Source organism: Pleurodeles waltl, chromosome 3_1 (assembly GCF_031143425.1).
Source record: "Pleurodeles waltl isolate 20211129_DDA chromosome 3_1, aPleWal1.hap1.20221129, whole genome shotgun sequence".
Classification (NCBI taxonomy): Eukaryota; Metazoa; Chordata; class Amphibia; order Caudata; family Salamandridae; genus Pleurodeles; species Pleurodeles waltl.
In genome coordinates this window covers 785,380,641-785,393,995 of record NC_090440.1, presented here as the reverse complement: position 1 = coordinate 785,393,995, position 13,355 = coordinate 785,380,641, and the positions used below count along the sequence as shown (strand labels likewise).

At 44.5% G+C, this 13,355-nt stretch overlaps 1 protein-coding gene across 1 annotated transcript in view; it reads right to left on the bottom strand.

Moving 5' to 3' along the window:
• IRAG1 (inositol 1,4,5-triphosphate receptor associated 1) overlaps positions 1-13,355 on the bottom strand; it is a 547,704-nt gene that overhangs the window by 172,138 nt on the left and 362,211 nt on the right. The window contains exon 9 of the mRNA XM_069223615.1: positions 3,166-3,244. Coding sequence (XP_069079716.1) covers positions 3,166-3,244 — 79 coding nt within the window. The remainder of the gene's footprint in view (positions 1-3,165; positions 3,245-13,355) is intronic.

The window sequence follows — 13,355 nt, the reverse complement described above, 5'->3', positions numbered from 1 at the left end:
ACCATGAAAAACCTGATGGGAAGGGGCAGTGATAACCTTTTATTTTCAAAAAGAAAATCCCACGTTGGATCATGTTGACAGTGCCATCTGTAGAACTAACTATGCATTTCCAGGAACTGCTGTGACGGTGGTTCCAGGAAATGCAGGAGATGTTGAAATGGGCAGCAGACATCTCTAAATACAGTGGGCAAAGTGCCTTCCCCATGGTGGAAGTAAAGTACTAAGCCATGGCTACTCTGTCTCTGGTAGACTCTGCCTACCAATATATATATCAGCCTTCTTGTTTTTTACTTAGATAAATATCAGCAACAAGAACATACATTACGAAAGCTCTAACTGGTACTTCACCACTACTTTATCCACTGTATTATTTACTTAATGTTTTCCTTTGAGATGTGTACTACTCACTGATGGGGCAAAACACTTTACAGGAGGACATAGGTCCATGCTGGTCAGCAGAGCTTTTTTGTCAACTATTAAGCAGTTTATGGACCTACAAATGAAGCATTCCAAAACAATGTCACCTCCTAAACACATTTCCTATCTTCCAAAAACATGAACTTTGGCAGAAAAAGAATGTTTAATATTATCACTCAATGGAACCTTGGCCCTTCAACCTTAAATATTTTGATGTGGCATTTTGATTAGTATTCTCTGAATTTATTTAGTTCTTATACCCCTGTCAGTAATAGATTATGAGACTGCTCCATCATTCTCATGTACTAGAAAGTGTCAAGAAGGAATCACATTTGCCATGAGAACTGAATATGTTTGTACTCACTCAGGGCCATGTTTATTAAACATGCATGATGAAAATCATACATACAATCCATAACCACATTTGGAGTAACATGCTGATTTTTTAAAATTCGGAATCAATTTAAGAGTGGCCTTGGGAATCTTCAAATAGAAGCAGTTTCTAGGAGTACTCACATCTGTAACTGTTTCTGGATACCAAAATGTAATATGAATACATTGCAGACTGCTGGAGCCCTGGTACTATTACATCCCAGTCCTCTGGACGTGGACATAATGATTAAGAGCCTGATTTAGAGTTCACTCTGACTTTCTGCCTTTGCAACACTGTAGTAATAACAAGAGCTCAGTCATTTGGATAACAGTACTAGCCTCAAGCTGCCAGCAGAAATCAGTAGTCCTAGGGTAATTAGTCTGCCATCAGTAAGGAAGAGTCTTCTTTTTCAGGTGATACTTTCCTAGGTCCAGGATTGTTGAGGAGATGACGGTGAGGCATCAACTTAATCTATGCACAACTAGTGACTTAAAATTTTCCTATATCTAATCCTGGGAATTTTTTCACAGAATTTCCATCACCTTTTGCAACACTTCCTTTCTCAGTTTATTAAAAACGTCACAGCATCCCCCATCCAAAATGAACTTGAACTTCTTCCAGCTACAGGAGCTGTTTCTCTCCTTCTAGCCATTCCTCTATTGAAATGAGGTTACATCATTCTGCCAGTGCCAGAGGCCAGTGCCCCCACCAAGAGCATAGACAAGAAGTGAAAGTAGACTGTGGGCTAGATTGGTTTCAGTTCCTGACAGTCCCATTCCTGAGAGCAGAATCTGCGATCACCACTGCAAAGGAGGATCTGTGAAAGCAGCCATATTTATTGCCAACTTTGGTTCCCCCACAATTGCACAAACCCTCATATGTAACAGCTGTTAACACTGCTTCTACCTTCCTGCAGCCAAAGGCCAAACCATTGTCTTTCAGGAGAAGGGTTGTTAATAGCCAACTATGGATTTGTTGTCAGCCTCAGCAGCAGGGCTATAAGGCAAACTGGTTCTATCACATAGAGAAAAAAGTGGGGGGACCATGACAAAAATTATGTTCTCTCTCACACCGTCCAATTAGATTGGTGTGATGGCTGTGGGAAAACTGATAATGTGTTGGCTGTGAATTGGTTTTACTGAATGAAATCCAGTGCCTACATTATTCAGCCACTCATACTGGCCAGCATGTGACTAATATGAATGGCCCCAGATTCTAAAGAAATAGGATAACGAGATTAGATGAAATGCCTTCAGTCTCCCAGAATCAGCATTTCACTTTAGGAAAGTCACACAAAGCCATTTGCTGGTGCAGGCTGGCTCACGCATGGAAATATTTTTTCTACATCCTGATCCCTGAAACGGTGAATTGGCTAATAGGAAACAGGTTATCCACCCCATCCAGACCAACTTTACTTTTCCAAAGTAAGAAAAAAACAGTTTTTTCGCAGAGCAGGAATAATAATGAAAGTCACTACTCATCATGCAGTGTGGGTGCTATATGCATTGTACAGCCTGCTTTAGTTTACCTCAGGAAGTTTGAAATCCTTCAAATAAGTGTTATAATTCAGGCATGTGGATGTATTGGCTAATCTCAAATATCGGTAGGTCCACAGCTAAATAACGTTAGTTTGTAACATTTATAAACGCCATCAGTTTCTTTAAAAATCATTTCTCTACAGTGTGTTTTTTATTTATTTATTTATTCGATAAAACAGTAAATATAATAAAATATAAATATATCATAAAAACAATCATTGATAAAAACCACAAAAGATAAGTAACCACAGATTAGAAATAGAGCACAGTACTCATTTAACCACTATCAATAGCACCAGGTCTAGATAAAACTAACATATAGTCATTTTACAGTCAGTAAAACAAAGCAGATTTGCCATGCATTCATCAAATAGCAAGAAATTGCACATATAAGCCACTCCGTTGTATCAGATTTAATAATCCATCTTCACCAAGTCTCTTTATAAGCTGGACAAAAAAAAAAAAGAATGTTCCAGAGATTCAGGGGAAACATTGCATACCGGACAAGAGCAGGATACCACATTTGTTTTCCAACTTGCTTTTAAACTATTCACTGGAAGGATCCCATATCTGAATTTTAGGTACAAAGATCTGGCATAAACTGGTTCAATCAAGGAACCATAGGTAGAAAAAATAAGCCAATGGTTCATGACATCATCTCAGTACCTTCCTTTTAATGTGACCATTGAACCTCCAGTCATATTTTGTGGATTCTTCCAGAAGTCTTCTAATCCCAATTTAAATAGCCAGGTCCTCACAAATCTCAACCATGGACTAGTAACATCCTTATCAAGGTGTATTATTTCCAAAAAGATTGGCAAACTGTATGTACCTTACCTCTTTCCTGTTCTGCTGCCTCACTGAGGTCTGGAAGCGTTGGTACGGAGAGGTTCTGATTTCGCATCAATTTATGTTCCTGCATGGAAAAAAAATTGGTTTTAGAAACTAGTAAATCAGTGTACTTGAGGTAAAATAACTGCCTTAAAAGGTGCAATGCAGGTTACACAGTTTTAGAAGATGTCACTGGTGTGTCTGTGTCTGCTACACCAGCTCTTCAACACGTTTTGAAAGGAAAACTAAACATTGCTCTTGATCATCTTTACAGTAATGAGGAAAGGAAGCTCTTTACTGAATTACGTTGATTGACGGAGAATGTAAACACTTTACGTGTAGAAGTCCATTGACAAAGAATGTAAATCCTTTACTGAAGGAAGTCCACTGATACAGGGACACAGAAGGCTGCGGGGAGTATGTGTGATCATGGAGAATATATTTTTTCTTCACAACAATATTTATGACGTGATTACCCATTTATTTTCATTCCCATATGAAACATGTGATTAACATTGTTGCATTATGCAAAGCAGATATATTTTATGTTCACTGAATGAACACTGGGATCCCTAGCGTTATTTCTCATTCTTAAATTTCTGGCATGTTCAGTGATCATGGCAAAACCCCCATGAAGCCTTCTCTCTTCTGAGAAGAGAAACACGAAAGGGAGGACTTCACAGTTCTTCAAATAGAGAAGTCTCATTCTTAATTCATCCCACACACAACAGGTTGCATGGATCCATAACATGACATCTGTCAACCTTAACATTTTCTATCAATCTCTGATGTACAAATGGCAGAACACAGTGACCAATGCTGCCTTTGGAAGTATGAGGCATAACTCAGTTGTTAGGTTCAAACATTATGATGTTATGTGTTTGAACAAACTGGATACACAATGCATGACATAAATAGACTTGTTTACATCGGTTTACACCTGAAATCATGTGAGCAATAAGGCTATTAGCATCCACTTACTTAATCTCTCCCAACTAAGTCCGACACTAGTCTCCCGTTCTTGTCCAGCATTTCAACCATTTTGGTTGCCTAAGCCAATCTACGCTTTCCATATAGGGCACTAATGAACTTTTACTTCTCCTTGGTTAGGACATTAAGATTGATTAACTGATTCTCTCGAGGTTATTAACTACTGCTTATTTTCTGTCCTGCAATTATACTCTTGAACCAAAAGATGAGGGTGCATAATGATGTGAAGAGAAATTAACAATCCTTAACTCCTTGTGGTATGTGAGAAATATGACTGTTAACACCCTCTCCCTAACTTCACTCACACACACAAAAACTGTGCCTCTGCCCTAAGCTTAGAATGGAGACAAACAAGAGTAGTTAGTGCCAGCATTCTAAGTAGTCTAATTGCCAGAGCCAATTTGAACATCCCGTACAAGGCACTAGATAACATTTAACAGGCATTCAGAGAAGTGTTCTGCAGTTGAGAAGAATCTATCTAAGCAAAGATAGCAAATGTGTTTTTTGAGCCTAATTGACACTATTATGATGCAGTGGTAAGAGCCGTTGTTCTGTAGCATTACTTTAATAAAATAAAGCCTAAATCAATTGAGGTATTTAGATTTGTACATTTATTGTTGCCTTTTCAAGGTGTGTTAATACCCATCATTAAAATATGCACTCACATTTGCTTAATTTCTTGCTTTGCGTACTTTCTTGTACTGGCAGAAAACAGAAGGGGAGGGAAACCAAATTTATATTTAGCTGCCCCCTACATTTCCCGGTATTCTATTTTATTTTGGGGTGGATAAATATATATTTAAATACCACTTATCTGAGTTTTTGTAATTTCAGTGTCATGTATTATTCTGTACACTTTTCTCAAACTCCAGACTAAAAATATAAAATGATATGCTCACTAATACAAATAAAATCACATGAAAATTGTTACTCCTCGTGTATCATTTTGGTGCGTGAAGTACATGCACGCTCAATAAAAGAAAGAGCTGTAATAAAGGTTATGATTCAAGTTATTTATCACATTTTGGCAAATGGTCCTTTTAGTCCAAGCTTTTTATTGTATTTCAAAGAATAATAAAAAGGACATCTCCAAACACAAGTCAGCTGCTGTTTTTGGATTGTTAGTCACACTCCCCTTAGCTCTTAGCCACCCATCTACCTCTATTTCCACACTATGGGCCTCTTAAGACTGCCAGCCTCGCAATGGTGATTGGACCGCCGCAGAAAGGGCAGTCGGACCGCCCCATTATGATCGTGGCAGAGCCGTCAGAGTCAAACCGCAGACATCGCCAGCCTGCAGCCCGGGGATCCCGGCGGTTGTAATCCACTAGGGCAGCGCTGCTAGCAACTCTGCCCTGGGGATTACGAGTCCCCATCAGCCAGCCCTTCCTTAGCAGTAAACACCGCCATGGAAAGGCTGGTGGAATGGGGGATATCGGGGTGCCCCTGGTGGACCATGCACTTGGCATGGGCAGTGCAGGGGCCCCCATGCACAGCCCCATCGCGGATTTCACTGCCCAAATTATGGGCAGTGAAATGCGCGACAGGTGCTGTGGCATTCGACGCACCACAACATTGCCCCAAATCAATTCCGAGCCGGTGTCAATGTTGTGGTGAGTGTTCCGCTGGGCCAGTGGGCAAAAACGCTGTGGAACAAGGCTCCTAATAATGTGGGCAAAAGACCTCCATTACTGGCAGTCTTTTGCCTGCAGCGGCTTCAGCGGTGCTGTGAAAGGACCGCCGAAGTTGTAATGAGGGCCTAAATCTTAAATTGCTGGTTGTGCTTTTGCTCTGTTGCTTATGATTTAATACAATTTGCTGCATGCATATTGCAGTTGAACCCCACTATTTACCAGTCCATTTTTCCCATGTTCATTCTTGTGTGTACCTCGCTCTTATGTCTCATCAATCATTTATGTCTGTCCATGGACCCCATCTCTTCTCAAAATTCTTGGAGTATTCTTGACTCTTTAAAATCACATGGCAATCCATGTTTTTACACCTGTCCTCATACAACGGGATGTACTCCTACCCCACAAATGTATATCTCACGTACCATAGCTATAACCACATTAGAGAACAGTTTATTAAGTTCTTGCAAATACTAACTAGGGCAATTCTATTCAATATGAAAAAGGTTGTATCTACTTTAATTGTAAAATATTTTTATTACATTTTTTTGCTAATTCAGACAGAACTTGAAACAGCTTAAATCACTCAGGAGCACAAGCATCATTTAGACGAACAGACATTGAAATATTTGATGTTTGTTAGGAATCCTGCCATTAATGAACAAAAGCAAACTTCCACATTGAGAAAGTATGTAGTAACCTAGACGTATTTTATTCTCTACATTGTGCAAAGATATGGGTCAATAAGAGATGCACGTGTCATGAACTATACAAGGCTTAGATACAAATACAATGTCAAACAAGTTCAGTGGGAGACCCACATATGTTTAGCCTTCAAAAACATTGCAACTGAGAATCGGATCTGACCTAGGGGGGTTCCCCACCTTTGAGCTGCCTTGTAGCCTCCACCAGCTCTTCATTGTCAGATGGGCCTATACTTCAGGCTAGTCTACTGATGACAGGAATCTGGACAGAAAGTATTTTACTGAGTTCTTCTGGATCCACAAATTTGCAGCAGTATACAGAAGACCTCCGTTATCTCCTTGCATTCTCTTAATACCATGCCATCCTCGCTTGTTAGACTTTTCATCCTTGGCGTGGTCTACCTTAACTTTTTGCCTCTGTTCCCCAGGTTGTTGATGTGTTCTGGACTCTGATTTTACTGTTTTTGTTACTCTGGGCACTTTACCACTGCTAACCAGTGCTAAAGTGCAAGTGCGCATTTACAAAATGTGTATGTAATAGGCTTATCCATGATTGGCATATTTGATTTATTAGTAAGTCCCTAGTACAGTGCACTAGAGGTGCCCAAGGCCTGTAAATCAAATGCTACTAGTGGGCCTGCAGCACCGGTTGTGCCCCCCACATAAGTAGCTCTGTAATCATGTCTCAGACCTGCCACTGCAGTGTCTATGTGTGTGCAGTTTTAACTGTAAATTCGACCTGGCAAGTGTACCCACTTACCAGGCCTAAACCTTCCCTTTTCTTACATGTCAAACACCCCTAAGGTAGGCCCTAGGTAGCCCCAAGGGCAGGGTGCAGTGTATGGTTAAGGTAGGACATATAGGGGGTCATTCTGACCCTGGCGGTCACCGACCGCCAGGGCCAACGACCGCGGAAGCACCGCCAACAGGCTGGCGGTGCTTCCATGGGCATTCTGACCGCGGCGGTACAGCCGCGGTCAGAAACGGGAAACCGGCGGTGTCCCACCGGTTTCCCGCTGCCCCAGGGAATCCTCCACGGCGGCGCTGCTTGCAGCACCGCCATGGGGATTCCGACCCCCTTACCACCAGGAACAGGATGGCGGTAACGGGTGTCGTGGGGCCCCTGGGGGCCCCTGCAGTGCCCATGCCAATGGCATTGGCACTGCAGGGGCCCCCTAACAGGGCCCCACATTGATTTTTAGTGTCTGCCAAGCAGACACTGAAAATCGCGACGGGTGCCACTACACCCGTCGCACGCCTTCAACTCCGCCGGCTCCATTCGGAGCCGGCTTCCTCGTTGAAGGCGCTTTCCCGCTGGGCCGGCGGGCGGCCTTCTGGCGGTTGCCCGCCAGCCCAGCGGGAAAGCCAGAATGGCCGCTGTGGTCATTTGACCGCAGTGCGGTCATTCGGCGGCTCCCGCCGGGCGTGCGGTTACCGCCGGCGGCGGGAGTCGGAATGACCCCCATAGTAATGTGTTTTATATGTCCTGACAGTGAAATACTGCTAAATTCGTTTTTCACTGTTGCAAGGCCTGTCCCTCTCATAGGGCAACTTGGGGGCTACCTTTAAATCTGATTAAAGTGTAGATTCCCTTTGGGAGCGGATGGACATGTGGAGTTTGGGGTCTCTGAGCTCACAATTTAAAAATACATCTTTTAGTAAAATTGATTTTGAGATTGTGTGTTTGAAAATGCCACTTTTAGAAAGTGAGCATTTTCTTGCTTATACCATTTATGTGACTCTGCCTGTTGTGGGTTCCCTGTCTGGGTCAGTTTGACAGTTGGGCTGGTTGCACCTCACACTAGACAGTGACAAAAAGGGAGCTGGGGTGTAGCCTGCATATCCTGATGAGCCATCTGTGTTAGGAGGGAGGGGAGGAGTGGTCACTCACAGCTGAAAGGGCTGTGATTGCCCTCACACAATGCAGTCTCCAACCCCCTGGTGAGTGTCTGGGGCCTGGCCTGGGCAAGGCAGGATTTCACATTCAAAAGAGACTTTACTTTGAAGTAGGCCTACTTCAACGGAGAAATTGGGTATACGAAGGGCACCCAAAACCACAGACTTTAGAAACACTTCTGGAAACAAAAGGATCCTCTGCCTGGAGAAGAGCTGAAGAGCTGAGGAAGAAGAGCTGCCCTGCCTGTGACTGTATTTTGTGGAGCTATCCTGCAGTTGCTGCTTCTGCCAGAGTAAGAGGGCAAAGACTGGACTTTGTGTGCCTTCCATCTTGAGAAGAACTCTCCAAGGGCTTGATTTAGAGCTTGCCTCCTGTTGTTTGAAGTGTCAGGGACAGCAAAGACTTCTCTCTGCTAGCACCTGGAGTCTCTGGAGAGACTCCTACTCTGCCCTGTGGTGGCCATCCAGTTCCTGGGACCCTGAAAGGAGAAGCTGGCGGCCTAAAGAAAAGGAAATCCACGCACAGAGCACTGTGCGGGGAAAAGATCGACGCAACTCCGATCTGTGGCTGAAGAAACGACGCGCCATGAGCTCTGCAGCTGAAAATCAACACTTTACGGAAACGCAACGAAGAATCAACGCACGGAGCAGGAGAAACGATGCGCAGCATCGCTGACGGAGGCTAGGAGATCGCAACCGGCGCTGCAGGATTTTCGGATCACCGTGCAGCTGGATTTCTGACGCAAATACCGCTGGGCGTGTAAAAACAATGCAAGGCCTGCCCGGACCCGAGAGTGCTGACCAGATCGACGCATCGCTGTCTTGCAGAGAGAAGAAAAGGCATGCCCTACCCAATGAAAGGAGAAATGACGCAAGGTCTCGCTCGTAAGTGAAATCGACGCATCGCAAGACCTTTTTGACGCACACTCGCCCGTGCGGGGTTAATTTTGACACACCCAACGTACATTTTCACACTAACAGTGTTAGTGTGTGTTTTAAACTACATAAAGACTCTTTTTGCTTTTTAATTGATGACTTGACTTGTGCATTGTGGATTCTTGTCGCTTTGGTCGTGTTTTGTTTAGATAAATATTTTCTATTTTTCTAAACTGGTGTTGTGTCATTTTGTAGTGTTTTCATTAAGTTACTGTGTGTATTGGTACAAATACTTTACACCTAGAACTCTGAAGTTAAGCCTATTGCTCTGTCAAGCTACCAAGGGGGTAAGCAGAGGTTAGCTGAGGGTGATTCTCTTTTACCCTGACTAGAGTGAGGGTTCTTGCCTGAACAGGGGTAACCTGACTGTCAACCAAAGACCCCATTTCAAACATCACTTCATACATTTTGCACACAATTTCAGTCCTCATCTCTGTTACCTTGCTACGCTAGGAGTTTACCAACTTTTTTGCCATCTTCATGTAGCTAATGTTGTCTACCATAAAAGTGTAGTCTAGTTTCCCCCTCTACTAATGCTCAGTATGCCTTCCTCCTGGACAACATTAAGCATGCCAATGCCCCCTGTGGTTTAAGTAGCATATCTCAAATTCCCAAAGTTATTCCTCCATATGTACTACATTCCAAAGTATACCTTTTTTACAATATTTTACAACTGGCCACTCCTCTAAGATCTGTCTGATATGCCCACACCAACCTGGCCAATCGCAAGGAGCCTTCATTTTCAGGAAAGTAATGATCTGTCACCAAGGCTATGTAGCGTATCACCTCCCTGTCCCGAAATTCCCAAGTATCAATCCTCCATTCATTTTATTTATGGTATGTTCTGGATTGGATTGTGGCACATGGCTATTTGTTTTTATATTAAGGATCATTGCTTCTGGCCCTTCCCATGTTTTGTATCAGTTGATGGGATCATTATCCCTTCACCTGTTCAATGGGTTGGTGAGAAGATTAGCTTGTTTTAATGCATGGAGGGAGGGACTGAGATTCTGGGTTTTTCCATACTAAAATAAGTCTTGGGGATTCTTCCCTTTTTGCCTGCTCACAGATGGGGTGAACAATAGAGAGGCTCTAAAACGGCCCTTTCTTTTCCTGCAGATCTTTTCGGTATTTCTCTCTTTTGCCTTAACCATCTACTGAGGGTCTGCTCTTTACAGAATTTGTGTTCTCCTTGCTTGCTGAGACTGTGGTTTGGCAGTCAACAAACACTTTTACCTGGGCAGTCAAAAAGTTCCATTAAGGGCAGACGCTCAGCCCATAGACGCACAAGGGAGCTTCATTTGTTACAATCCAGAACTACATTGTGATTTCAACAGTGTTTTCTTTGAGATGGTGTTTACCAGTGCCTACCACTGTGTTTAGACTGTTTTCACTGAGATTCTGCTTACCAGGACCCCAGTGATTGTGCACTCTCCTTTAAATTTGGTAGCTTTGATACCCTTTACACCCCACAATTGTCACACTGGTGTACCCCTGTGAGTCCTTAGTATTGATACCCAGGGCATTGATAAACCAGGGGTCTCCCATGGGCTGCAGAATTTATTATGCCACCCACGGAAGCCCATGTAAACTATGTCTGCAGGCCTCCCATTGCAGCCTGCATGAAAAGGTGCATGCACCCTTTCACTGTTGGTCACTGCACCAAGTCACTGTAAGTCACCCCTATGGTTAGCCCTCCTAGCCCAGAGAGTAGGGTGCAGGTTCCTATGTGTGAGGGCAGCCCTGCAAGAACAACGGTGCCCCTACAAACAACAGTTCCAATGCACTGGCCTTCGTAAGTGCTGGGAGGCCATTTTACCCGTGTACTTGACACAGGTGGTCCTGCTACAAAATGGTAACGCCAAACCTAGGCGTGTTTGGTATCAAACCTGTCAGAATCATACCCCAGTACTAATGTCAGTATTGCTGGCATGATTCCATGCACTCTGGGGACTCCTTAGAGGACTCCCCAGTACTGCTCCTACCAGTCCTTCAGGGTTTGCAGGCAGCCCCTTGGACAGGGTTCTGCCCTACTGATGCTGGACGAGCTCGTGCAAGGAAAGGCAGAACAAAGGATTTCCTGTGCTAGAGGGAGGCAACACCCTCTCCGTTGGAAATTTTGTTATATGCGTGGGGAGGAGTAGCCACCGGTTTGCTTTGAAGGGCACATTAGGTGCCCTCCTTGCATAATCCAGTTTGCACCAGCCCAGGGATCCCCGGTCCCTGCTCTGGTGCGATCTCACACATAGGAATGGGGAGAGACCACTCCCCTGTCCATCACCACCCCAGGGGTGGTGCCCAGAGCTCCTCCAGGTGGCCACTTGATTCTGCCATCTTGAAAACAAGATGTGCAGAGGCCCCTGGGAGTATCTGGTTGGTCAGGACAGGTGAATGAATTCAGTGACCACCTCTAATAGGTGGTCACCCTGCAGAGCGACCAAGCCCCCTGATAAGGCTATTTAGGGACTCCCTTGTGGCTGGGTCTCCAGATTTGGCATGCAAGACTTCACCAGAACTCCTCTGCATCAGCCTCTTCTGCTCCTGGCCACCGGAACCACTGCTGGACTCTTCAGGAACCAACCAGATCTGCAACTCCCAAGACGACCTCGCCTTGCTACATTGTTTCTTTGGCTCCTTCCAGCATTTGCAACATTTCCATGGCTGTGCATCCACTGACGTCAGCAAGACTTCAGCTGCACGAAAGAAGCAAGAAGGAATCTCCGTTGGAGTGAAGAAGTCATTCCCTGCATCCACAAGCACGTAAGTCAAAGACCTCCAGAAGATGGGATCTGCTCTCCTCTGCAACTGCATGGATCCTGCAACACAGGTGATGGTGCTGAGTGGTCCTCTTGGTCCTCTCTGCCCTCTGTCCCACTTGGGAGACTGTGAGCCCTAGCCTCTCCTTGCAGGACTGTACCCGCGTGACAGTGACTCTAGCAGCAACTAATGCTTGTTGACTCTGGCTCCAAGGGATCTTCAGGCTCCAAGTAGCCCGGTCTCCAGCACTTTATCCTTGCAAGCACAGTATCTTCTCTGCAGCTCCATCGACATGGGACTCCTCTCCAGGTGTGCTGACTGGGCCTCACTGCAACCTACTGTGCCTGCTGCTAGTGGGCTGCCTGATGGGGCTGCAACGGCTCCTGCTGGCTCTTCCGACTGCTGAAGGTCAGCCTGGACTCCCCTCCAAGGGTCGAGTCCCCTGGACCTTGCTGGTCCTCTTCCTCTCTGCAAATCCTCTTCCACCCAGATTTGCATTTGCCAAGGCTTGTTGGTGGCTCTTGTGACGACTGACCATTTGAGACCCGGCGACCGAAGTGGGAAATCATCTGCATGACTCCAAGGACCTCTCTGCAGCTCCTGGGCTCCACAGCTGATCTTCATCTTCCCCCGTCGACCCGGATCTTCATCCACAGAAGGTCACTCCTGTGTGGACTGGACTCTGTCCCCTTGTTTTGCAGGTCCTCTTCACCAGAATCCACCACTGGGTTCCACTGGACTGGTCCTGCAACCTTCCTTTTCCAAGTCTTTGGGGAGACCTGGTAACTTACCTCTGGTCTCCTGGTCACTTGGGGTCACCTCTGGGGATCCCAGATTCTCTCAGCTCCCTTCTGACTACTCCACATACTTAAGTGGGGGACCTGACTTCGCATTCGACTATTTTAGTATATGGTTTGGCTCCCCTATAGGGCCCTAGCTATTTTTCACTATTTCTTGCCAATGCTTGTTGTTTTTATATGCTAATACCTAATAATTACTGTGTATGTATATATATATATATATATATATATATATATATATATATATATATATATAAATATTTATATTTATAGTGTGTACTTACTTCCAGTTGGGGGACTGCCTGTAAGTAATCTAGGGCCATATGTACGAAAGCTTTTTCCCATAGACACAGAATGGGTAAAATCCTTTCGTACATCTGGCCCCTAGTTCAGTGCTAGTGTAATAAAGTACCTTTATGTTTGTAACACTGTGTGGTTTCTTTCATGTGTGACCACTGTTGTATTGCAAGTGCTTTACACTC